The 25,329-nt window shown below is 48.5% G+C and overlaps 1 protein-coding gene across 4 annotated transcripts in view; it reads right to left on the bottom strand.

The window, feature by feature from the left end:
* CHCHD6 (coiled-coil-helix-coiled-coil-helix domain containing 6) overlaps nucleotides 1-25,329 on the bottom strand; it is a 238,825-nt gene that overhangs the window by 184,426 nt on the left and 29,070 nt on the right. For all 4 annotated transcript variants that reach the window (XR_012090552.1, XM_038003458.2, XM_007985492.3 and 1 more), the window contains exon 4: nucleotides 25,090-25,234. Coding sequence is in view for 3 of the 4 variants with exons in the window: in XM_038003458.2 (XP_037859386.2) it covers nucleotides 25,090-25,234 (145 nt within the window). In the remaining variant the exon portion in view is untranslated. The remainder of the gene's footprint in view (nucleotides 1-25,089; nucleotides 25,235-25,329) is intronic.

Genomic DNA, 25,329 nt, shown 5'->3' with positions numbered 1-25,329 from the left:
GCTACAGGCTGGAAGGGACGCTGGGGGCGGAACCTACTGATGGGCGCTGATGGCCACAGAAAGATTGTCAATACACCAGAAGCATCTTCTCTATTTAGCTGGGGCCTTTTAATCAAGATTTCAAAGCTCCCCACAGACATGGAGCAGCTGGTAGTGGCCTCTTTCACAGATGCAAACTGAAGGTTATCATTGGGCCACAGAGGGCTTGCCCAAGAGTTCATCTGCTACTAAATTCCAGCTCAAAAACTTACCAAAAACCTGCCTTCCACCAAAAGACCTGAGAGTGGGTTCATCCAAACCAGTTTATCATCTGGTAGGGCACTGGATCACATTGAGCCTTCAGATTTGTTTTATTTATACCATACCAGTTTCTTCTTATTCTTCCTCCTCCTCCTCCTCCCTCTTCTTTTTTAAAGTCTGAATTAGTTGCTGACACCCAAAAATTCACATAGATACCCCTGTTGGCAGCTGGGCACCCCTGGGCTCATACTCCCAGAGCTCTGCGGTGCTCAGGTGCTCACCAATCCCTGCTGTGTTTTCTTACAATGCCTTACTCGTTTCTGGGGCCAGAAGGTATTAAGTTTACTTCACACCAGTTTTCTTGAAACTGGCTTAGATTTCTAACCTATACCACCTCATGGTACCTACTTCAAGATATCTATGCAATAAGCAAAAGTGGCATTTCCTATTCTTCAGTGTTTGCAAAATGCCTCCTGGCACTAGTTTGAGCTTGCTGAAGAAGTCTGTGTTCACTTTCCCTACTTTCCCAATGATCTATACACCATAAACAAAGCCCTTTACTTTTAAAGTTGTCTTTCCAGAGCAATATTTTCCCTCTTCCTTTTCAGCCCCCTTGCCCCACCACCACCTCATCACTGCTTTAGTGTTGTTAAGGATTTTCCCCTAGACTTCTTCCAGACAGGATGACAAAGTCCCTAAGTACAGGGTCAGTTTCCCTTATCTGAAATGCTTGGGACCAAAGTGTTTCAGACTTTGAATTTTCTGTGATTTCTGAATATTTGCACTAATCTTACGCTGAACATCCCATATCCGAAAACCCAAAATCCAAAATGCTCCAAAGGGCATTTCCTTTGAGTGTCATGTCAGCACTTGCAAAGTTTTGAATTTGGGAGCATTCTAGACAGCAGATTTTTAGATTTGGGGGTCTCAACCTATACAACCTGCGATTTTATCAAGAAAAACAAATATGTGTGTGGTTGTTCAGGCTTTCTTCCCTATGCTAAAAAAGAAAGGAGGAAGAGGTAGAAATCTGTAATACCACCAGTTAATTTACAAGTGCACGAGGATACAGGTGAAAACAAACATACATGACGTGATTCCTGCCTTAATTAACAAGACACAAGTAGATAACCAGACTAAGGTTAACCACTCATACTTACCACTGACCTATTATCTACTTGTTTACTATCTCTCCATCCTTACATTCCATACAACTAGTACACAAGTGCTAAAGGGTAAGAGCTTTGTTCTGCTCTGCTGTATCCCCAATGCCTGGAACAGAGCGTGGTGCACAGAATCTTCAATAAATACCTGTTGAATGAACAGGTAAATGAAAGATTTCCCATTCAGTCCTCATGCCCTGTGAGGCTGCTTGATACTACAACTGAGGAAACTGTAGCCACAGAGTGTTGGTAATTTGCTCAAGGTTATCCAGGACCATCAGCCTATGGTGTGGGTATGACAGAGTAGGGAGACCTGGATTTATAAAGAGAAGCAATCCTGAAAAACACTGGTGAGCTACACATTCCACTTCCCCCCTGCCTTACAGCATACAGCATGTATATCAGAATGGAAAAAGCTCTCCACGGTCCAGCTGGGGTGAGAAACAAGCGGACACCCTCCCTTCAGGAGGCCAGGCTCTCCAGCAGCCTGTGGTTCCCCAGGCAGCTCTATTGGAGACAAAGGAGAAGCATTTTAGTAACATTTATCTTTTCTCCTTTTATAAAAACCATTGATTCTCAATAGTAGGTGTATTTTACAGAATCACCCAAGAGGCTTCTGCAATCTCTATTTCCTCTCTCTACCTTCCCCAGCACCAGATTCTAAGCTATGGGTCCAAGGTAGAGGTGGGCAGAGGGGCTGGTAAAGAATCATGACCACAGTGGGAAACTCTGTCCTGTGTTCCAGCTGCAATGTCCATCAGGCTCTCTAGCACCAGTACCCACAGACAACCAGCTGCTGCAACAGGGATTCTCTCCGAGCCCTGCACAGACCCACTGTATGGCCTTGGACAGTTTACTAACCTCCCAGAACCTCAAAGTCATCTGCAAAAAGGGGCAACACTACCCCTACCTAAAGGGGCACTGTGAGAATCAAATGAGAAAACCTACACAAAGCACCTGATCCAGGATAGCAGCATAAGGAATGGCTGTGTCTACACACACACACACACACATGCACAGGCGTGCACACACACACATAGATAACAGCGCCACTAACACCTGGGTATTTCACAATAAGAAGGTACAAGCCATGACTTCATTCCCATCTCATAAATTTAATGACCACAAATTTTGATACATTGAGTTTATGAATAAAAGGGGAGCCTCTGGTATCTTTTTTTAGACTAATGGAATGTTCCATTTTTTTAAGTCACACAAATATATCTGCATTTAATGAGACAGTTGTGCCTACCTGTCAGGCCTAAATAATCGGGCTGCCAAAAAGAGAACTACAGTGACTGAAATACAGATATATTGCAGACTCTCTGGGGAGCCTGGTGAAACGACAGGATTTCAAGAAACAGTGTGGAAGACACTTCCTCATACCTGCTGTGCTGCAGAGCCTCAGAGATGACCCTCCAGCCAGGGATGTTACCCAGGGCCCCAGGACACATGCCCAGGGACTTGCAGACATGGGCATTTGCTCAGGTTCTTGGACGGGCCACCTAGCCTCACCCTGGGCCTCGGGCTGCCCTATACAGTGACAGGGCTGAGCCAGATGGACACAGAAACCTCAAAAACTCATTCCCAGCTGTTGATCGTTCCTGGTACCTCTCCTCCCAACTGAAGACAAAGATGCTGCCTGCCATCCAGGACAGGTCCTGAGGAAAGTTGTCAACTCTGATTTCTTTGAACCCTTCTCCCTCCTCACATTCTTGTCTGGCATTGCTTATGCCCAATCCATTGTCCTCTGCCCTTGCTAGAGCCAGAACACAGCTGGCCTCCTCTTTTCCAGGCCATTGTTCTTCAGGTACTCGAGGAGCTTGGATTCTCTCCACACTCCCCATTTCCCCAGGATTTTAGAATACGACAACTCATTGCCCCCAGCGGGAAGATGCCAGACCCAGGAGACTGGCAGCAGCTGCACTCCCTCCTTGTGGCCACTGCCCTTCCTGCCCATCAGCTTCTTAGCCTGAAGACGTTCTGAGGGACAGCCTCCAAAGGCCAAAGCGCCAAAGGTGCCTACCATTTCATCTCCAGGGCTCCTAAACAGGTCCTGCTAGAAAAGGTGGCAAGAGGATTCGATGGGGGCTAAAAGCAAAATTCATCTGGAGGGACATGATCCCTAAGGAGAGAGACATCAGGGTTCCTAGCAGCAGTTACACTGGCAAAAATCAATCTCCCCTGAAAACCAATTAGGAGGAGCACACTGGATTTTCACTTCGGAAGCTGAGCTGTTAGACACAGCCTGCTTTGGAGAGGAAAAGAAAGAATGTTCCTGGACAGGCTCGCCTCCTTACCCCAGCTTGCTCCTCTGCCACCAGCTGGTACCTTAGAAAGAGCTCAGCCACAAGGGGTGCCACTGGGTGTTCTGGCACAGATGTCCACAGGGAGATTTGCATGATCCCAAAGGGCTGGGTACATGGCTTAGGGGCTGAAGGGCAGCATGTGCTGACACAGCCAGCTGCTGGCACCATCTCCTGGAGGGAATGATTGCTTTCTAGGACCTATGGTAGGTGAAGCACTGAGCTGGGCACTTTGAAGATATTTACACTCGATCCTTGCAACAACCCTGTGAAGTCAATATTGCTGTCCCTGTATTACAGATGTGGAAAGTGATGCCCAGAGACACTTAACCAAGGTCATACAACTTGTTTCAGTAACACAGATGAGATTCTTTTAACCTTTTCTATTACCTGCTACTTCCTCTCAAGGCAGTTCAGACTGTGATCCAAAGAACTGTAGCTCTAACTGCTATGACTATTTTATGGACTAATGTGGACAAACCAGAGATTACAGATCGGGGTCACAAGGATGTCAATGCTGTTGGGACTCTAAGGAAGCATGTGAATCTTCTAACAGGATCCCCCGCCTCCACATGTAATTTATACATCACCTTCCCAATAAACACTCAAGCCTGGCAATCCCTTTCCTCTCCACCCTTCTCAGGGAAAGCAGGTACTACTGAGCTTCTCCAGGCCACGTGTTGGTACCTCTCAGGTGGTACCACTTCAAACAAGGCTCAGCATATGCCCACCACAGCCCTCGGTGCCCAATGCCACCCAGACTCTTCCTGGAGCATTGCAGCCCACAGAGCAGGAAGAATGAAGCCCATGGGCCCTCTCTTCACCCACTGCTGCAGAAAGGCAGCCCATGAAGCCCTGGGCAATGCGCCTGTACACCAGAGAGAGAGACGGGGGCAAGGACAGATGAAGAGAAGGCAAGAACAGAGGCAGGACACTGATCTTTATCTGGGAAGAGAATGCTAGCCAAGGTCCCGATAAGGTTGAGACAAACTCTCTGTTGATGCCATTTCTACAGAGGCCCCATCCAATGTTTACAGAGAACTCCACCCCAAGGCCGGTCTACAAGCTGGAGCTATGGCAGGCATGCAGGCGGGCTGCAGCATGCTCCTGGAATGTCTTTGGAATGATCTGCACCCAGCTATGAGTGCCTCAGTGCCCCTCCTCCTCAACCTCCAGGTGGGCAAAAGGACTGCACAGCTCCTGCTGACAGACCTTGGCTTCTTCACAGAAATAAGCAAGCATGGCCATATACAGATGCCAACTTGAGGTTCCTTCATGCAACGGCTGCTTGCCATGGGAAGTCCAAGTCATTGCTATGTTAGCTGTTTGCTCCACGTCCCTTCCCTGGGCCCTGAAAAAATCCCCTTGGCTGCCAAAATCGTGTGACAGTCCATCCGCCCACAAGAAAGTTAGAATCTGCTTGTTTTGCAAAAAGCAGCCAAGGAAAAGGCGCTTCAAGGGTGCCACCAGCTACCAAGAGAAGGCCTAATGCAAGGAATCCTCCTATCCCCCACCCCTCTGCCGGCTGGGGAAGCAGTCCACAGACACAGTTCTTAATTTGGCCTTAACCTCGGGTACCTGGCAATGACAATGTGACTTACGAGGTCTAGGAACAAAGTAGCTGGGGTTGAGGAGTCAATGCCCTAGCCCAGCCCATCATAAAACCCCAATATTTCTCCTTCCTCATCTAATCCCAACTGCTCCTTCTCCACATTTTCTGGATCCAAGCCAAGCCATCAGTAACTTTCTGGATGAGGAGGAGAACAGGGTGAGAGAAAAGGGAGCCCTTCTCAGCAAGCTGCACTAAAGGGGCAGGGATAATGGGATGCTAAATCCCCACAGGGCAGTACAAAGCTGGTCATCTGCACCTGCCCCCCGAGGGTAGCCACAACAAAGGGAGGTCAGATAACACCAAAAAGCCAGGTCTCCTAACAAAAAGAGGACAGGAGATGAAAGACCAGGCCTTGGGTAGAGGGCCTTTCAGCCTCCTCAGCTAGATTTAATCAGTCTCAAAGTTACCAGGTTACAGGCCCTCAGAGGATGACATCAGGGGAAGGGGCCTTCTCCCCACCCTGCCCAAGACCTTCTCCCAGCACACCTGTCCTTCCAGTCAATGAGTGGCCCAGGCCTGCCACCTAGTGGGCTCTGCTCACACACAACGGGAAGAGACCGGATCCCAGAAGAGAGGCTGCTGTGACCAGAGTCCTGCCAACAGTTCCAGGACTTCATTCACAAGGCACAGTGGGGTTCTCTCAGGCTGTGGCAATAACCAAAACTACCGGAGAAAACCATTTCCCGGGGACCAGTGACAAATGAAAAATAGGAAGAAGTCAGTTGCATTCTCAGAGGCTAGCCTTCTTCCCCACCTTTTCTAAGGCCAAACAGCTCCTGCACCCAGAGCCTGTCCCCAGTGAAGCACAGGAAATGCATGGGACAGGAATGCCAATTCCAAAATGCTAGTCCTAGAGTGCCCCTACTCACACATACAGGTTCTAAGCTCTGGCCTCATCCTAAGACTCTGGCCTAAAAGCTGTGATTTTTACATGGCCATTAGATAAGTGAATTTTACTATGCATGAGGCCATGTCCCGGAGGTGGACAGGGTACAGGGCCTTGCAGGGGCGTAACTGGTAAACCTCAGAGGGCAGTACAGCACATTCCATGTGCTGTGCACCTGGTGCTGCTCTAAGCTTGTCCCCTATCTCAAGAAGTCTTACGACTATCCAGGGAGGAGACAGGATCACCAGCAGGGACCACAGAGGATTCAGTGCCCTCCTCAGGAAGCACAACTGGGAAGCAGGATTTGACCGCAAGCAACCCGGCTCCTGAATTCACACCATACCACAGCCTCCAATCCTAGCTGCTAGACATAACAAAAAAAGAATAAAAAAAACTCACACTCTCGTGCTCGCTTCAGTAGCACATATACTAAAACTCACACTCTAAAACCCTAAAAACCCAGGTCTGCTCTGGCCAGAGGGCCCCAGCAAAGGAGCAGAATCTGGCTACCCTAGGGGAGCAGACAAAAATCAAGTTAAGGCAATGGAGGCATCAATTTTTTTTTTTTTTTTTTTTTTTGAGACAGGGTCACTCAGGCTAGAGTGCAGTGACATGATCTTGGCTCACTGCAACCTCGACCTCCAAGGCTCAAGCAATTCTCGTGCCTCAGCTTCCCCAGTAGCAGGGACCACAGGTATGCACCATCACGCCTGGCTAATTTTTGTAATTTTTGTAGAGACACGGTTTTGCCATGTTGCCCAGGCTGGTCTCGAACTTGTGATTTTTACATGGCCATTAGATAAGTGAATTTTACTAGGCATGAGGCCATGTCCCGGAGGTGGACAGGGTACAGGGCCTTGGAGGCAATCAGCCTATCTCTGCCTCCCAAAGTGCTGGAATTACAGGCATGAGCTACCACACACGGTCGCAAATTCTTAGTGAGGAAAAGAAGTGCGACCAGAGGCCCAGAGGAAAAAAAAAAAAAAACAGTCCCCCAGATGCCCTGCAAGGCCTGGACACAAAAGAAAAACACACATTCCTTTTCACCCCTACCAGTGGGGACTCCAGGGAAAACTAGAGGGCAAGAAAGATGAGAAGCCTTAGACCACTGTTCCTCTCTCTCCTACCCTTCCAGAGCCTCAAGAGGTCAAGACGGCTATGCTGGGGTCAGCACAGGGCACCAACTGCCCTTGCTCAGCTGTGCCTTCTTGTGGAGACAGCAAAGGCAGGGCCCATAGCCATAATGTCAGTCCCTGGAGGAACTTCATCAATTCCTCATTAGCATGGGAGAACTGCCTGCCCACCTGTTAGAAAAACTTTCCATTTATGGTGACAGATGGGGCAGTGTTAATGGGCTGGCTTTAACTGGGAAACAAGGAAGTTCAGGCTCATTGCAAAAGGAATTAGCATTAAAGCTAGGTGGGTCTGTTCATTTACAGGGAGGTTTGGGAGAAAGCTCTGGGAACTTGCCTCTCATGCCAGGGGTGTCCAGGCACTCAAGACTCAGGCCCAGAGGCAGCCATGCCTAGCCAGGGCCAGCCCCTAGCAGAGTCTCTAGCACCAAAGGCCACATGGCTCAACCTCCATCTCAGTCCTCATCCTGAAGCAACTCCCAGGAGGGAGTCGCCAACTCTGGAGCACTTCTCTCCAATTCTGTCTGATCTGGTGGAAAACACTGTCCCTCTCTGAGGTCTGGCCAGGGCCATACTTTGGACAGCCAGCCAGGGGAAGAGCTGTGTGCTTTGCCGCGGGTGGCATCTTGACAGATCATCTTCCAAACAGAGACACACACATCTGGGGTCTCGGTGGAAGCCCTGAAGTCAGCTGCCTGGAAGGCCAGGTGAGCACAAGGAGAAAATAGTCAAAGACAACTCTGTGGGATATTCCCTGCTTGTTCCTCAGAAACAACCCCCATGAATGTCTGGGCAGAATTAACAGCATTGTGCCTTCTCGAGGACCCCTCCACTGCTAAATATGGAGAATTGAGCAGCTATCCCAATTGTTCAATGTTTTGTAAATGATTCAAGCCCAGGTATGGAGAGAAGACAGGTTCTGTACTGGACGTCCTCAGTTTGAGGTCCCTGAAGGCACCAGGAGAGGTGTGGCCAACCAGCATCTAGAGAACAGAAGCCCTGAACAGACATCGGGCCAAGGTGGATGTGGGAGTTTTCAAGAGGTAACGAAGAGGCAACAAACAACAGTGGTGGATTTCCAATTGTCCCCCCATAGCCATTCTTTCCTCCTCCTTTGGTATGGAGCTTTGGCTGGGCATCCAGCTACACTGTCTAGACATTTCCTAAACAACCTGTCACTAGCAGTGGTCATGTGACTATCTTCTAGCCAACAAGATATGTCCAGAAATGATGGAGCCCAGTTCTGGTCTTGCCCATAGAAGAGCCAAATGGGTATGCACTCACATGGCCCATGTCCCCTTCACACTGTTCAGCAACTGGAGATAAATGGAGCAACCACTTTGTATCCAAGGCTGCTGAGGCTCGCAGAGCTCCCACTAGCCTTGGACTACCTTTAGACAGTTCCATGAAAGAGAAACAAGTCTTTCTTATGTATGCCACTGTATCTGGGGGCCTCTCTGCTACAGCAGCTCAATCTAGACCATAAATGATTGAAGGACCCAGAGGTAGGGAAGCCAGAGAGGAGTCTAGGCATCTCCTTGTCAAAAAAGGGCATCTGGCTCAGGCCAGAAACCCGAGTCATTCTCTACACTTCCTTCTTCCTCACCCCACAGGCCCCATCCTCACCAAATGCATCAATTCTGTCTACACATAATTCTTCCCCCAGACACTGTCACTGTCCTTTGTCTGGGTCACCATGATCTCTCTGAAGGGCTCTTGGAGTCCTGTTGATTTCCCTGCCTCTGCTCTTGCCCACTCTGCCATCTTCCCCAGAACTTCTATGAAAACCTTTCACACACTCCCCGCTGCTTCTCAAACCCAGTTTCCGTAACTGCCCATGAATCCCCGCCCACTGTTCACACCCTTCTTGCTGGCAGCTGCTTTCACTCACTGAGCTCCCCACCACCCAGTCCAGGGCACACTCCCCACAAACTGCAGAGCTCCTCCTCCTCACTCTGTCTCCTTCCCACTTACACTCTAGGTCGCAGCTCAAATGTCCACTCCACAGAGAAGCATTAGCTGACCTCAATCTAAATTAGGGCACCACTATCACTCTCTCTCTACAGCAGTACGCTTATTTCAGCTGGTAATAGTTACTTGTTTGGTATCTGTTTCTCCAGCTGGAGCAGGGGCTCTAGCAGGGTCAGGATCGGGTCACTTCTGGATGGCCAGTCCAGACCAGGCCGCAGCCCTGCTCAGGGAACATGTGTTGAACGGACGGATGGAGCATGCAGAAAGGGGGCAGGAGAGCTAAGGCACAGAGGCTCACACAAGGGACATTTAAAGGAAGAGTAGCTGCTTGGTGATAAATACCCCTTGAAGGAAATGTGAAGAAGGAAAGTTATCAGATTTGTTGGAAAGAAGATCACGGTAATTTCTTTTCTTTTTTTTTTTTTTTTGAGATGGAGTCTTGCGCTGTCATCCAGACAAGAGTGCAGTGGCACAATCTCGGCTCACTGCAACCTCCGCCTCCCGGGTTCAAGCAAGTCTCCTGCCTCAGCCTCCCAAGTAGCTGAGATTACAGGTGCACACCACCATGCCCGGCTAATTTTTATATTTTTAGTAGAGATGGGGTTTCACCGGGTTGCCCAGGCTGGTCTCAAATTCCTGACCTCAGATGATCCATCCGCCTCGGCTTCCCAAACTGCTGGGATTACAGGTGTGAGCCACCGCACACCAGCCTATCATGGCGTAATTTCTGAGATCACGCCAAATTGTAATAAGTTTGAGAATAAAGATTATGACTTTACCACTATGATTCCAAGACACTCTATGGCAAGGAAAAGGAAGAGCCAGGAGACAACCAGAGTGGCTGCTTGGGAAAGGGCTATTGGTTTTAGACAAGGAGATCTGAGCAGAAAGTGGGGAAGTAACAGAGTACGCTCTAAGAGGAGGGGAAGAGCTAGATCCAGGAGCCAGGTCACTGGCAGAGAGGCCCCTTTTAGGAGGAGAGGAAACGAGGAGGAGAGGGCGGTGAGGCCAGGATGGAGAGAACTCACAAGTGGATGTGGGGAGGGCACAGGAGGGTGCTGTTGGAACACAGCAAGAGGAAGGCAGCAGCAGAGAGGGTAATGCCCAGGAGGTCAGAGAGCACGAACTGCATGAGAACCCATTCATCCAGCCTCTAGCGGCCCCCAGGAGCCCAGGCCCGGATGCAGAGAAACCAGATGGTGGGGTTTACCCAAGGCTATAATCCAGCAACGTGGGCATGGAGGAAGTCCATGGAAATGAAGGGAAGGAAGGTGCTGGCTATATCTAGCTGTCAGTACTGACCCTGAGGGCAGGGAGATGTGTCAGGCCACAAGACCTGATGGGCCTTGAGAATTGAGTCATGATGAAATCCAAGACGGTGGTAAAGCAGATTTCTGATATACGAAGTGCTATCAGAAAGAAAATGCCAATTGGAATAAGGTTAAAGACCAGCCTTACTAGTAGGAAGACTGAGAAGCGTGATCCAGAAGCCAGTGGCCATGAATGCTTTTCACCTTTAGCCTCACTAAGAAAATGTTTAGGTATAATTTCTGTTGTGAGCCTACTGCAGTCTAGACATTCTCCTAGGCACTTAATTTTATCTCACTGAAACCCCATACTAATCTTATGAATTGCATTATCATCTCACTTTACAGCTGGGAAAACTGAAAGTGTATGGAGATATCCCAGAGAAGCAGCAGAAATGAGCTGCAAATACAAGTCTTTCTTATGATAACTGCAAAGTCACACACGACTACAAAGACCACACCAAGACCCAGATCATCCGAGTAAAGATCTTTTCCTGGGCTTTGGACCTCAGCTAAAGAAACTGAGGCATCACCAGCAGCTCCTGAGAGAGAGAAAGGAGACAAGATGACGGGAAAAACAAAAACAGCTCCAAAAGCTTAGGCTGTCTCGGAAAAGAAGCAGCCAGTGATCCCAAAAGCCCTGTACACAGCCATGAAAGCTGAGACCAGGGCAAAAAACCCGGGGCCAGACAACTTAGGCTGAGGAGAGGCTCCCCCAGTACTCCCGGGCCACCTTGCGGCCCCACAGCACCCAGACCAACCATGCAGCTGCCTGTGCAGCCACAGATTAAATAAAATGTCCTGAAGCGGCAAAGCCCACTCCTCCAGAGTGAAGATTAAGGAAGCACTGCGAACAATCAAGAAGGGGAAGGGAAAAAAAAAAGAAAACCTGCCACATGCCAGGCTGCCGGGAGTTAACAGCCCTACTCATTTCTCATCAAAAACCTCTTTGGAAGAGGTTAAGCACACGATAGGCTATCGAAAGCACCCGCCTCCCGGCTGCTTGAAATTCCATACATGTGACATGGCGGTGTATTTCTATTAATGTCCAGTGTGTGTCAGCATGAAGATAAGTGCCGACATCGTGTCCGACCAGTCAGCTAGAGAATGGGCCCCGTGTTCAACATTGTCTGACACCTGGGAGCCCCAAGAACAGAGGCTCTTGGGCGGATCCTGCGCTGGATGCACTCGCACACCAAGCGCCAGTGCTGCCAGGGGAGGTGTAGAAAAGGAGCAGGCCCGAGGCAGGGCAGGGCTGCCAGGCCTCTTGGGAACCACTACACACAAGGAAAAAAAAAGCACCAGAGGCTGTGTGTGTTAGGGAAGGCACTCAATCAACTGGGGAAGAGGAAAGAGAGCAGGAAGTCAGCATCAAGAAAAGGAAAGTCATGACTTTCCCAGCAAGGCTGCCCAGGCCATGACCGCTGTGCGAGGCTGATGTGCAGGTGCTCCCTTCCCTGTGGGCACGGGCGCAGGGGCAAAGGCTCTCAGCAGAAGCCCTTCCACAAAGACTGTCACCCCCAGTGTGTCTAGTCCCAGCGGCCTCAGAGCTTTGTTACTTGATGTGTGTCATGCAAAAGGCTTTGCCACACACCTCTAACTCTCCTCAGCAATACCCCTTAGCCACCCTGCCCAGCCACCCAAGTCATAGCCAAGAAGAGAGTACCAGAATCCTCCAGAGAAGCCTTGCCAAGATTTGATAAGGAAGGAGGAGACACCACCAAGTGTAGGGGGTGGGAAGTGCCTTGACTCTGCTAAGAACACACCCAAGTGGGCAGGGAGCCAAGCACTCAGGGCTCCCTACCCACTCACCCTCACAAGCTCAAGGTCAGCGAAACAAGCCAGTCCTGGCATCAGCAAGAATGCAAGCCCAGAGACAGCAGCCCTGAATGGCTGTATCTCCTCTCTAGGCACAAATTAACCTTGGGAGTTAGAAAAGAACAACTAGCGGGATCTGGAAGGTCTGTTTTAGAATTAAGGCTACCTGGCGGGGAGGGGTGTACTCAGGGGCCTTTGAAGCCTGAAGCCAGCCAAGGTGGAGGGTTAGAACATTAGCAACCCGGTAACAGCCGGCGATCCTGCACTCAAAAGCACTCTGTTCGCTATCCCTTCTTTGCCACGGTGGAAAATCACTACCCACTTCTATCGTTTAGACTCTATTAGTCACCTGTGCAGCTCCTCTCCTAGTGCATTCTGGAGGAGTTTGGCATAACAGAAAGAAAAGAATGTATTGACCACCTTCCATGTGCCAGACCATGTGCTGAAGGCTTTGCTCACATATTACGAAAGCATGCTAACAACTCTAGGAGAGGTGTGCCATTTGACATGTGAGGAAACTGAGACTTGGTTAAATAATGAGTCCAGGGTCACAGAGACAGCACCTGGGGGATCTGAGCCCAGGTGTAACAGAGTCCAGACGCTGGGCTCCTTCTAAGCCACGAGGTTACAGAAAGTGCTCTCACCACCTGACCAGCATTCAGTCCCTCTTCTTTAATAACATAATCCTGATTTTGTTTGGGGAAGTCACATGTCCAGGTAACATTGCTCACTATCCCAGCCCTCCTTTTGCAGCTAGAGGTGGCCCTGCAACACAGTTCTGCCAATGAGAATTCCCAGGGAAGAGTGTCCCTCCCACACCCACATAAAATAATAAAACCTCACTAGAACAAGGCTCTCAGCCCTTCCTTCTTCTTGACTGGAAAACTGATGTGATGGTTGAAGGCACAGCAGCCCTCTGCCACCATGAGGAGAGCTGCACTGAGGACAGCCAGTCAAAAAGACAGGAGGTCCCAGCCTGGCCAACATGGTGAAACCCTGCCTCCACTAAAAAGATAAAAATTAGCTGGGTGTGGGGGCACACGCCTGTAGTCCCAGCTACTGGAGAGGCTGAGGTAGGAGAATCGCTTGGACCCAGGAGGCAGAGGTTGCAGTGAGCTGAGACTGCACCACTGCACTCCAGCCTGGGTGTCAGAGTGAGACTCCGTCTTGCGAGGGATAAAAAAGGACAGGAGGTGACTGGATCCCTCTGAGGCATGAAGCTACCATAACCACCTGAGATGGCTGCCCCTGGTATCTTGTTCATGGGAAGAATACACTTCCACTTTAAGCCACTGCCAACTGGGCTTCCATTACTCATAGCCAAAGCTCCTCCTAGCTGGTGCATGTATTGGTCTACCCAAGAGCACTCAGCTCACAGCCAACACACAGGAGATAGGGCCCTGGCTCACCCACTGAGTAGACAAAAGGTAAGGGAAATAATCTGGGACTTTTCACCTGCAAACACTTGTTGATGTTTCTCAGCCAAATAACCCTTTTCGATTCTATACCTTGCCAGTAGCCAGCGATGGCATCTCCCCAAGAGGGCAAACACAATCTGCTTCATTGACAAATTGAAAACATTTTTCCACAAAAAGGAAAAAGTAGAATAGTAGCTCCCCAAAAACCATGTGAATAAATTGCATAAATAGACTTAAAATAACCAAGACCCTCCCCTCTCCCCAGCCCTGCTGGCGTCCTAGAGGCATGCATAGAAGTGGGAAGGCACCAGCCCAATTTCACTCTGGCAGGAGAGAAAAGGAAAATATACTGCTGTCAGGTTGTCCTAGGGCTGTAAGGGCTGCCCCACTTGATCCACACACAGAAGAGTGGCAGGGCTGGTGGGCACTGACCTGAAGGAAGAGGAGCGGGTATAGAGCAAGCAGAAGGGGTGATGATGCTTTCTCTGACTGCCTGTGCCCTCACTGCCAGTGCACACCATCTGACGCAAGTCAGGAGGGATGGCACCAATCCAATCAGGTTTCACATCTGACCATGTAAGACCTCTGTTCAAAACAAGAAACTCCAAAACTCTCAGACTGGCCTGGGCTTCTCTCAAGAACAAAGTAGGAAGTCAGGAAGGGTGTCACTTGCTGCTCCGATGCCACTCCCAGATGGCTCAGATCACCCCTCCAGTTGGTGCAATTTTCAAGGAAGCCTGCTGCTCTGTTCCCTTGGGCTCCAGTGGGCACTCAGAGGCCAAGGAGCCTAGCTGAGGTCAGCAGCCTGGACCCTCAAGAGGCTGAAGAGAAAGCACTTCTGCGCAGTTCTCTCCAGCCCCCAGCCCCAGCTGTCAGCCTCTTTAGCTCATCCCTGGTGCTAACAGACATTTTCAGAGACATGTGATCTGCTAATTAGAAGCAGTGACACCAGGAATGGAACCGCAATCAGCCATTTGCCTAACAAAGTTAGCAGCTAATGAGGATGTCCAGCTTCTGTCAGCACATAGCAGAGGTCACCTGAGCCAGGCACCATAGCCAGAGAAAAGAAAACTGAAGGCATCTGCAGACCTGTGATTTGGTGATGGGGGAGGCTCCACAAAATCCAAATAAGCCCAGGTTGCAAAACCCACATGTCCTTCCAGCTCCTTAAACAAAGAGTACACATGCACATCTCCTAGTACTCAAAAAATGTTGGGCTCCCCCTTCCTACAGCAGGGCCATTCTAGAACAGTGAGATTCTGAAATCCCGACACTTGAATCTGAGCAGTCCACAGAGCAACAGCTTTCTTTAAAGAGGAGGAGTCCACAAGCTCCCCACAGGGTTCAAAACAGCTGAAGACTGCCTTTCACCTTCTCCTTGCTCAATGACACCACACAGGCCGACTTGTCCTGATGAACACCCTCCCCCAGGCACCTCTCCACCCAACCCCACATCTTCCCCGTCGTCCTTCTCCCCACTACCAGGGTGACCACCACCTATCTGGTGGTTAAAAATGTATGAAACAGTTGAGGGAAAAACAGGATTGATTTCTTCCACCCCAAGTATCTTAGTCCATTTTCTCTTGCTTATAACAGAGTATCTGAAACTGGGTAATTGATAAAGAAAAAGAATTTATTTCTCATAGTTCTAGAGGCTGACAAGTCCAAGGTCATGGGGCTATACCTGGTGGGAACCTTCTTGGTAGCTGGGACTCTCTGAGAAGTCCCGAGGTGATGCATGGCATCATGTGGCGAGGGGGCTGAGTGTGCTCTCTCAGGTCTCCCTTCCTCTTCCTACAAAGCTGCCAGTCCTGCTCCCATGGTAATTCCTTAATCCATCAACTCGTGAATCCACAACTGGATTCAATCCATTCATCATGGCAGAGCCCTCATGACCCAATAACCTCTCGATACTGCCACATTGGGGATTAAATTTCAACATGAGTTTTGAAGGGGACAAATATTCAAATCATAACACCAGGATACCATCACAATGCACCTAATGAAGTGGACAGGAAACAAGAACACAACAGTCTTCTTAGGGGAGATACTGGAAGCTCAGCCCACAAGTCTGTTGCGCCCACTTGGCAGCAGTAAGTAGTAGCCAGACCAGCAGCAGCCCTCCTGAGAGTCCCACAAGCCCTCGAGAAGGTTTATTTTGCTTCTGCTGCATGCCTCCAGTATGATCTGGGCTATGGCTACCGCTGCTGCAAAGAATTGAGGCTCTGGGTTCTCACATAAGCTGAGCTATTGCTGAGTGCAATGAGTGCCACTTGGTATCACCTGCATCCCACAGCCACCCCTTTGGATTCGGGATCAGAGGTCTTACTACCATCCCCTAAAATGCTGAACCCAGATGGCCTGGATCCCTCACCAAGGGAGTGGTAACACAGACAGCAGATTCTCTTCTCTAGCAGTCCCTGGCAGAGAAAAGAGCATCTGTTTCTCTTAGACGTCAATAAGCCCAACAAAGCTATTCATCTAGGCAGGAGCTGCATCAGGGAGAGGGAGACAAAGCAGGGGAGGCTATCAGAATCACCTGGTGCACTTTTCAAACAGTACAGCCTCCTGGCTTGAGGACCACAGGGAGCCACATCCCTGGAAGGAGCACTTCACATCCCTGGGGTGACTGGACTGCAAAAAGGGCCAAAAACCACTCCGGGGTCAATGGCTCTGGGCATCAGTCCAGGCACTGACTTTGGGCTTGCTGTACCAGAATCACATGGGAGGCTGTTAGAAATACAGATTCCAGGGTCAAGCCATCCAAGAGTCTAATCCATTGTTTCGGTATCGGATCCAATTATCTGCATTTTTAACAAGTTCCCAGGTGATCCAGATGCACAGCCAGGTGTGGAAGCCAGGCAGTGAGATGAACAGAGAGCCAGGTGAGACAGGCAAAAGAGTCTTTCAACAGCAGGGTTAAGTCGGAACAGCCTCATTCCACACCCACACCATACCTCTGGGATGCCCCATGGCATCTGGCCATGAATAAAATGCTTCTAGGACCCCCTCGCCCCAATGAATTCAGCCTCTCTCTCCAGAGAACCAGTCAGAAGCTACATGAACCTCACTTGTTTCTTGACTCCACATCCTTAAGAAAAAAAAAAAATCACTGATTTGTTTTGAGAATCAGTTCACATCAATTCTGTCATGGAGACATGGGTGGAAGTAAAGGAGGAAGAGTAAATCCTAACTTTCCTAACAGCGCACAGCACTGCCTGCCCCTCGCCTTGCAGGTAAGGAAGCATCATAGAAACATGAAGGAACCACAGTGACGGGGGCCGTCTGAACAGAGCTGAGGCCTCACAGCCCGTGTTTGTTCAATACACCACTCTAGGATAGCATTTCTAACATTCTGTGACACCAGGCATTGTACATATCTGTTCCTCATTTGGTTCTCACAACAACCCAGCCAAGGCAGACATCACTACTGCAGTAGTGATGAACAGAGGGCCATCCCTGGACACAGATGCCAGACTCTCAGTCCCATGACTGAACACCATGTCTGGTTTCTACAGCCTTCCTCCACCCTCAGTTTAGATAAAATATACAGGAAATAAATCAAAGTTCATTTTTGGTGTGTGATCAACTAAAAAGATTAAGCCAGTTTTCGTGTAAGCTCATCTACAGTTTTCCTTTCTCCAATATTTGTCACATCATGTAACACCAAGGCCAGGTTAAGTGGGAACCCAGGAGGCCTCACAGTGTCCCTTCCAATGAATTATTCCAATTCTCTAAACTATAACCTGCCACCCTTGTTCTTTGAGCAAATGTGAAGGTGAATGGGGCATGCAGATGGGCAGCTGTGTGGCACAGCCCTTTCTACCCAGTGTGTGGACCCCTGCATATCCCGTGGAAGGACTAGCCCTACACATTAGCAGCCATGCAGGCCTGGACATTTAGAGCAGGAGTGAGGTCAGTCCCATCACTTTGCCCTTTTCATTTTCTTTGGGGTGTGAAGGGTGCTTTAAAGGTGATGACAACAAACAGGGTGCACTAACTCTAGTATCAGTCATGAGAATTTTCCTAATTATTTTCTTAAAGATAAAGCAGGAGAACTGAATGAGACACCTTCCCTCCACATATTCACCCAAGGCACCAGTGCACAGGGCCTGCTGAAGTCTGTGAGCAGAGCAGCAGAACTGAGAGAAAGCCTATAGGTACTCCAGGCCTTCCACTGACCACCAAGCAGCAGTCGTCTGCAGCTGCAGGAGGGACAAGGAAGGACCCTTAATCAAAGACAATTAGGGCCCATAAACTAGTCTGGTGGCCAGTCAGGAGAACTTAGACGAACCCTTCAGGTACTCAGGTCCTAAGCCCTGACAAACAGAATGGGTTTGATCCCACACTCACATATTAAAAGGCTGAAGCTGAGGCAACACTACAGCCCATATTCTACTCAACTAGGCTACTCAACCTCCCACACTAATAGCCTGTCAAAAGAAGGAGAATGGCCATTTCTGGGCATAAACACTATTTTCCTCAGTCTCTACTGGTCTCCTGCATATGATGACCAGCACCAATCAAAAACTACAAAGCACATATAACTGCAAGCAAATGTGACCCAGTATCAAGAGAGAAAATAGTCAACAGAACCAAACCTAGAGATGATCAAGGTGTTGGAACTGTCAAATCGAGACTATGTTTAGAGGATCTACAGGTGGGCAACACATGTAAAGAGCTGGGGGTATTTCAGCAGAGAAACAGAAACTATAAAAAAATGCCAAATGATAAAAGAATCAGGAATTAAAGCAGAGGTTAGTGACTTTTCCCATTCAGCCCACTAGGCTGTCCCTAGAAAAATTCTCATTTCACGTATCAGAAGACTGAGGCTGTCAAATACCAAGACAAGAAACCTCTCACAAGAAATAACAGCCACTAAGCAACTTGGACCACCACCAGTGCTCCCACCTCTAGTTTCTTGAGACACCTGGGTACTCAGAGAGACTTAAAAAATTAAAATCTCTGAAGCTGCATAGTCTAGTCCAGGAGGGGTTTTTCGCCGACCAATCAGATCCAGTACACAGACTTTTTTTGTATGGCCTCTGAGCTAAGAATGGTTTTTACATTTTTTAGGGTTGTAACAACAACAACAACAAAGAATATGTGGCAAAGACCACATGCGACTGCAAAGAGTAAATTATTTACTATCTGGCTCTTTACAGAAAATGTTTGTCAACCTCTGATCTAATCAAGAGACTAAGCTCAGTAGACAAAAGAAGAGATGAAAAAGTAAAACGAGGAAGCAAAGAAAGGGGCTATGGATGTCATGATTTTTCTACCAGTTTATGCCTTTTACCAGTCACCTGAGGACAGGCAATGCAGATCTCCACAGGATTTTCAGATCTCCACATAACACTCACACTGGAGGAGGTCTAAGAAACAAGGCCACCAGAGTCCCCAGGTCACTAAACTTCTAAAACAGCCGTGCCAAACAGCTAGACCCAGATATCAGGACTGCCTTGGCTGAATGTCAGGTAGTATACTTCATAACCTCAGACCAGAGTTCCCAAAGCCCACTCTCTCCCTTGTTCCAAGCAAGATAAACCTAAAGTCTGTAAGACTCTGACGAGGAGACAAATCACTTTTTAGTTGACTCCCAGATATCATTATAATGAAAGCCTTTTTAAACTTTGTTTTGTTTTATTGCTTGAAAGGGTCAGACCTTTGAATTGTCACCCCTTCTATAAAAGGCTGTGATAGGTGCTTGCTTCCAACTATTAGCAATGGGGCACTGTGATGGGATCACAAGGGAAAGATAACAGACGACTGCACAGAGGGCTTCAAAGCAGTAACACCTCAACACCCTCACCTACTCAAGATGTGCCATTTAATCACCATTCACTGCCTGTCTAAAATTTGCTCAGCGCTGCAAAGACCAAAATGATCGTACCACAGTTCTTATTCTCAAGGAGTTTATGATCTGACGAATAAGACAATAAAAATGTAGCAGAGGACTGTTAGGAAGAAAGGCTACAGCTGTAATAAAGCCAAAATCAATCCTCCATCTTCCTCATAATTTTAGAAAATTGCAGTTCAAAAACTTTGAACATCTTAAAATCATGACACAGTCAACCACAGAGTATTGGTTCCAGGACTCTCCACGGACGTCAGAATCTGTGGATGCTCAAGTCTCTTACATAAAATGACATAGTACAGTGAGCCCTCTGTATCTGTGGACTTCGATCTATAGTGGGTTGAATCTGCAGATACAGAAACCCATGGACAGGGAGAGCCAACTGCATCCAGTTCACAGAGCTAAGGTGGCAGCTACCTGGAGCATCTGGGCATTGAAGAGAATGAAAGAGTGAGAGATCAAAAGTCCTCTGCCACCAGGAAAGCAGGACAGGACAGCTACTCTCCTGGTGGATCCTTAGGTTACAGGGGCAAGTCCAGGGAGGGAAGCACTCTTGTTACCAAATCTTCAGTGGCAGGATTTGACCTTAGCTTCTTGATTTGCCACTGAAGTATTTTCCTAGTGATCAATGTCCAGCTGTCTCCCATTTATCTCTTTCGAGATTCAGAAAACCACTCCACAGAGCTCCCCATCAGGCTTCCAGGATGTCATTCCACAACTGCACCTACACTGGCCCCTCTGGCCTCCCCGCCGCCACACCCTGCGGCTTCCTATAATCCAGCCAAAGACCTCATCCTCTCCCAAAGCGTGGCCTTTGCTCAAGAGTGCTCCCTATCTGCAGCATCCTTCCTCCCTCCTCTCCACCTGGCAAGTTCTATTCATTCTTCAAGATCCAGCTCACATGTCACCTCCTCTTAGAATTCATTCCCATCCTACCAGGAAGTGTCAGGTGGTACTGCCTCCTTGCTCCTCGAGTGTCTTCCTGTCCCCCTGGGATGACCCTTGCAACACTATGTGGTCAATTCTGGGAATTTAATTCTCCTAATAAACACATCTTCTCAAGGTCAGAAGCTGTCTCTTATTTCCATTTATTAGGAAATTAACCCAGTGCCTAACATATAACAGGAATACAGAGTATGTATGTGTGCATTTGTGTGTATATTTATATATATATATATATATACTCACACATCATAAAATAATAAAAGAATTGCTCAGCAACAAAGAAAAGAAAGATTTTACTTTCTAGTTTTTTTTTTTTTTCTTTAGACAGAGTCTCGCTCTTTCGCCCAGGCTGGAGTGCAATGGTGCGATTCAGCTCACTGCAACCTCCACCTCCCGGGTTCAAGTGATTCTCCTGCCTCAGCCTCCCAAGTAACTGGGATTACAGGCATGCGCCACCAGGCCCAGCTAACTTTGTATTTTTACTAGAGATGGGGTTTCACTGTGTTGGTCAGGCTGGTCTCGAACTCCTGACCTCAAGTGATCCACCCACCTCAGCCTCCCAAAGTGCTGAGATTACAGGCGTGAGCCACCATGCCCAGCCAAGAAAGTTTTTTGCTTTCTATCAGGTGTACTGTATTCTTATACAACTAATAATATGTGCCAGAAATGCAACAGGCAAGGTTGTAAATCTCATTCTCACCTAAAATAAAGCCTCAGCCAGGACTGGATTACTCCATCCATTGGATTTTTAAGGCTCCACCCATCAGAAGACTCAGATCAACAGCATTGTTCTTTTTATTTCTTCCCAGAATGTTTGATTTGGACTCCTAGCTTCTTCATCAACTCAGAGGGAGAAACACCTCTCACAGGATCCAGTGACACCCATGGCCTTCACTCAGACCAGAACCAGGACACCACCAGTGACAGCAAACATGCATCGACACGCACAGAACAGTTCATCACTGCTGCACTAGATGGGAAAGGGAAACACTTCTGTCATCAGAAGTAGGTCAGAAAAATTATTACCTTTCCTTGTCATTAGTTTTGTGAACTTTTCCCAATAATAAGCTGGACCAATCCCTTATGCAGAAGAGGATTTTAAAATCAATATTGGAAAAAGTCAGAGGCAAGTGAACAGTGTGGAAGAGCATACTACATGTTAAGTGGCACTCAGTACAACAGGAAATCCTCTAGATGAGGCTACAGGTTCACAGGGAGGACTACAGTAGGGGTAGTGGAGAAGGCACCTAGGAAGAATGGGCAGACAACTCATTCTGCCGGCGACCATGCAAGATTCATCTCAGGGTCCAACCCTCCTGGAGGGCTAGGAGGATGTGCTGTGATCCACACACTGCCACACCACCAGGCCCTTCAGCACCCCACACAGCAGGCTGCCAACTAGCCACCTCCTTCAATCTTTCCATGTGGACAACTCAGGAGAGGAAAGAAGAATTTCCCTGCTTTTGTAAGGTTCTTCTCTCCATCTTTCTCCTCTTATTTAAATCTTCCAGAATATAGTTTTGAAAATATAGTTTTACCTCCACTAAAAGCACTGCCCAACCATACCAACCCAAAGGGAGCCCCCTTCTTTAGAAGCAATGGTCATAGCATCTGCTCAGCATTTAGTTGACTGACTTGGGTCTCTGTTAACTTATGGAACAATGCCAAGCACCATCTTCCCTTCTCCTTCTTTGTACTGAGTACTGAATATGATTGTACACCTTCAACATCATCTTCTGTAGCACCACCTATAGGAGATGCATTTCCAAGAGCATCAAGCAGTAGAAGCCAACTCCACCTAACTTAAGCAAAGGAGAGTTAATTGGCAGGTCATCAGTGGACAATCCAAACCTCAAGAAGGCAGGAGGACCAGAGAGAAACCAATGGTACACTGAAAGCGTAGAAGACGGCAAAAGATACAACCTCATAGCATGAAGGGGCTGATCGCAACACCTGGGAGACAACGAGGAACTCCCATCCTGGCCTCCCATCATTCCTCTGTACTCACTCAAAACTGAAGGTCCTCAGGCATGAGGTGCAAGCTGGCTGAGCTTGCACTGTGCCCAGATTCAGCTTCCATGGAGGAATTACAGTCCCACCAAGTGTACACACAGCAGGAAACAGGAACACTCCCAGAAGGAAACTGGAACACCAGTTGCATGGAGAAATGAATGCTGAGCATTCAGAAAATGAGAATGCCCATGAAAGCAGTTAAATGTTTTTAAAATGAAGGAAGTAACTTACATCACAATTCCCTAAGAATTCTGGCTCAGAAAAGGAGATTATTATCCATCTAGAGACCTGGGGTGGGGTGGGGAATCAAGTTCTTCCCCAAGGGACAGTCCTGAGAAAGCGGAGCTCAACCTCCTTTGCAGGAGGAAGAATGGGAAGCTGTGAATTCTCTTTCACTGTAATTAATACATTCTAGGTGAGAACAAAGAGACAGCAGACCTGTAAGTTGTGATCTTACATCTCTAGAGGTGGCCAACTTTTCCTGCTCATGCCATACTGATTAACCCTTCATCTCCAGGATAGGGGTCCTTCTTACTTGGTTGTCAGGCTGCCTGCAGAGGAGTAACAACCGATCTGCCTCTCAGAGACTGACTCTAAGAGCCTCTGAAGGCATGCCCTGGCCCCAGTTTCTCACTGTATCAACTGATTCCTCACCAGGATGCCACGGGGTTCTAAAAGCACAAGTCAGATCTCATCACTCCCATTACAAACTTCAGCAACCATTGACTGTTTCAGGATCACTGTGGGCTACTTTGAGGGTTAACTCCTCAGTACATCCAAGGCCTTCTAAAATCTGGCTTCAAACCTCACTCTTCTCACTGGATCTGATCACCTCCTCAACATCCGCCTGTCTCAGCCCAGCTGCCCTCATCCTTTAAGGCTGAGGTTAAATGCCCTCTCTGATCTACCAGCTCTGATCCACCAGCAGCTTACACATTTGCATTTCCAAATCTTTTCCTCAATTTAACAACTACTGTAACCAAACTGGCCTTTTTCAAAGCACAAGTCAGTGCTTGTCTTCTCCACAGACTAAAACTTCCTGAGGGCTAGGATCCTACATTGTTTGTATTTCCCAGAGGGCCTGGTTCAACGTGCATTTATGTGCCTACTGCACACTTCAAACATTTGTGTAGTCATCAAATTAGTAAGCTAAGGCCTGTGCCCAGCCAGCAAGTCTGCCTTCCCCTCCCAGGAGAGCACAATCCCAAATGATGCTCTCACATCATGTTCAACCCCCTTCTAGGCAGCACCGTGTGTACCAGGCTACCCACCTAAAGTAGGGCAAGGCTGTTCCTGGTCTCAAACCTCCAGCAGATGTTATTAGATGCCGCCCACAGCCATGCTTCCCTCCCCCACCTTCCTTGCTGTCAGTTCTAATTCTGGCTGGATGCGCAACCTCCCTAATGTGACTAGAAAAGAGCCCTAGCTGCAGCCAGTGGAGCCCTCTGTATCCCCTCTGCTGAGGACTGGCTTAGCCATGGGCACCTGGTACAATTCAAGTCAGTGTGATGTAAGAGGAATTCTGCCAGGAGCTTCTAGGAAAGTTATCCTTGTGATAGAGACACAAGGGCCAGCATAGCCTCTCTTCTTCTACTAAGGGTTTTACTGTCTGCATGGGGCTTGTGGGGCAGTAACAGCCTTCATTAACCATGGGGACAGCCTCCCTAGGATGCACTGGCACACTGTGGATGACAGAGTGGCAGGAAGAGAAGCACCAAGTCTATGATGATGCTAGTGAGCCACTGAATTAGTCAACTCTGGGGGCACTTTGAGACTTCTCATGTTGCAAAATAAATGCTGCACTTAAGCAAAAATACCCTAATAGCCACCCATCACTTAAATGTATTAATGACAATAACAATAACAATAGTGCACTCCCACGGTCTGCCAGCATGCTAAGTCCTGGACAAATACTATCTCCTCTGATTCCCTGGGCAGTCCCGTGTGTGAGCATCATGATCTTCGAGCAAGGCTCACAGACAGGGTGTCCAGGATTTGCACCCAGCCTGCCTAACTCTAAAGATGATGCCCTCCCTGTCATATATTACATGGCTCCAGGCCTCTAGTCCTCTCTCCTCACACCCTCCCAAAACATATACCACTGCAGCCCTGACATCTGTGAAGTTTCAGAGCTGAATGAGACTGTCAAGTGATCTAGTCCCTTACTGTATAGACTTGAGGCCACAGAGACTGAAAAAACATGCCAAAGGCAGCAAAGCAAATCACTGACAGAGCCAGGGCTGGGAGAACCCAAGTTCCTGGCTCCCAAAAGACCCTTTTCCACAGAGGTGAAGCCAAGCACATTCCAGGGGCAGCCTGAGCCAGCAGGGCTTCAGACTAACCAGGTGCCAGAGCCCACCCCCTCTTTCCCCGGGTGCTGCCCAGCTCAGAAGGCTAGTTCAGGGAAAATCTGCACTCACCAGCCGGACTGACTTCTGCTCCTCATGGCTGATGCTGCCGTCACCCATGGGCAGGGATGCCTTGGAGTGCTTGGTGGCAGCCTCTCTTTCCCTCTTTGCCACCTGGAAGAGCTTATCCTGGACAGCAGCATGCTCCTGTTCATACCTGTGCAGAAGAAAGATGAGGAGAAACAGATGCAGATGGCATGACGGGCAGCCCATAGCCAAGACAAGGTCTGCGCATTCACTTCAGCTGCCAGG

This window comes from Chlorocebus sabaeus, chromosome 22, assembly GCF_047675955.1.
Source record: "Chlorocebus sabaeus isolate Y175 chromosome 22, mChlSab1.0.hap1, whole genome shotgun sequence".
NCBI classification, from domain to species: Eukaryota; Metazoa; Chordata; class Mammalia; order Primates; family Cercopithecidae; genus Chlorocebus; species Chlorocebus sabaeus.
This window is presented reverse-complemented; position numbering and strand designations above follow the sequence as displayed.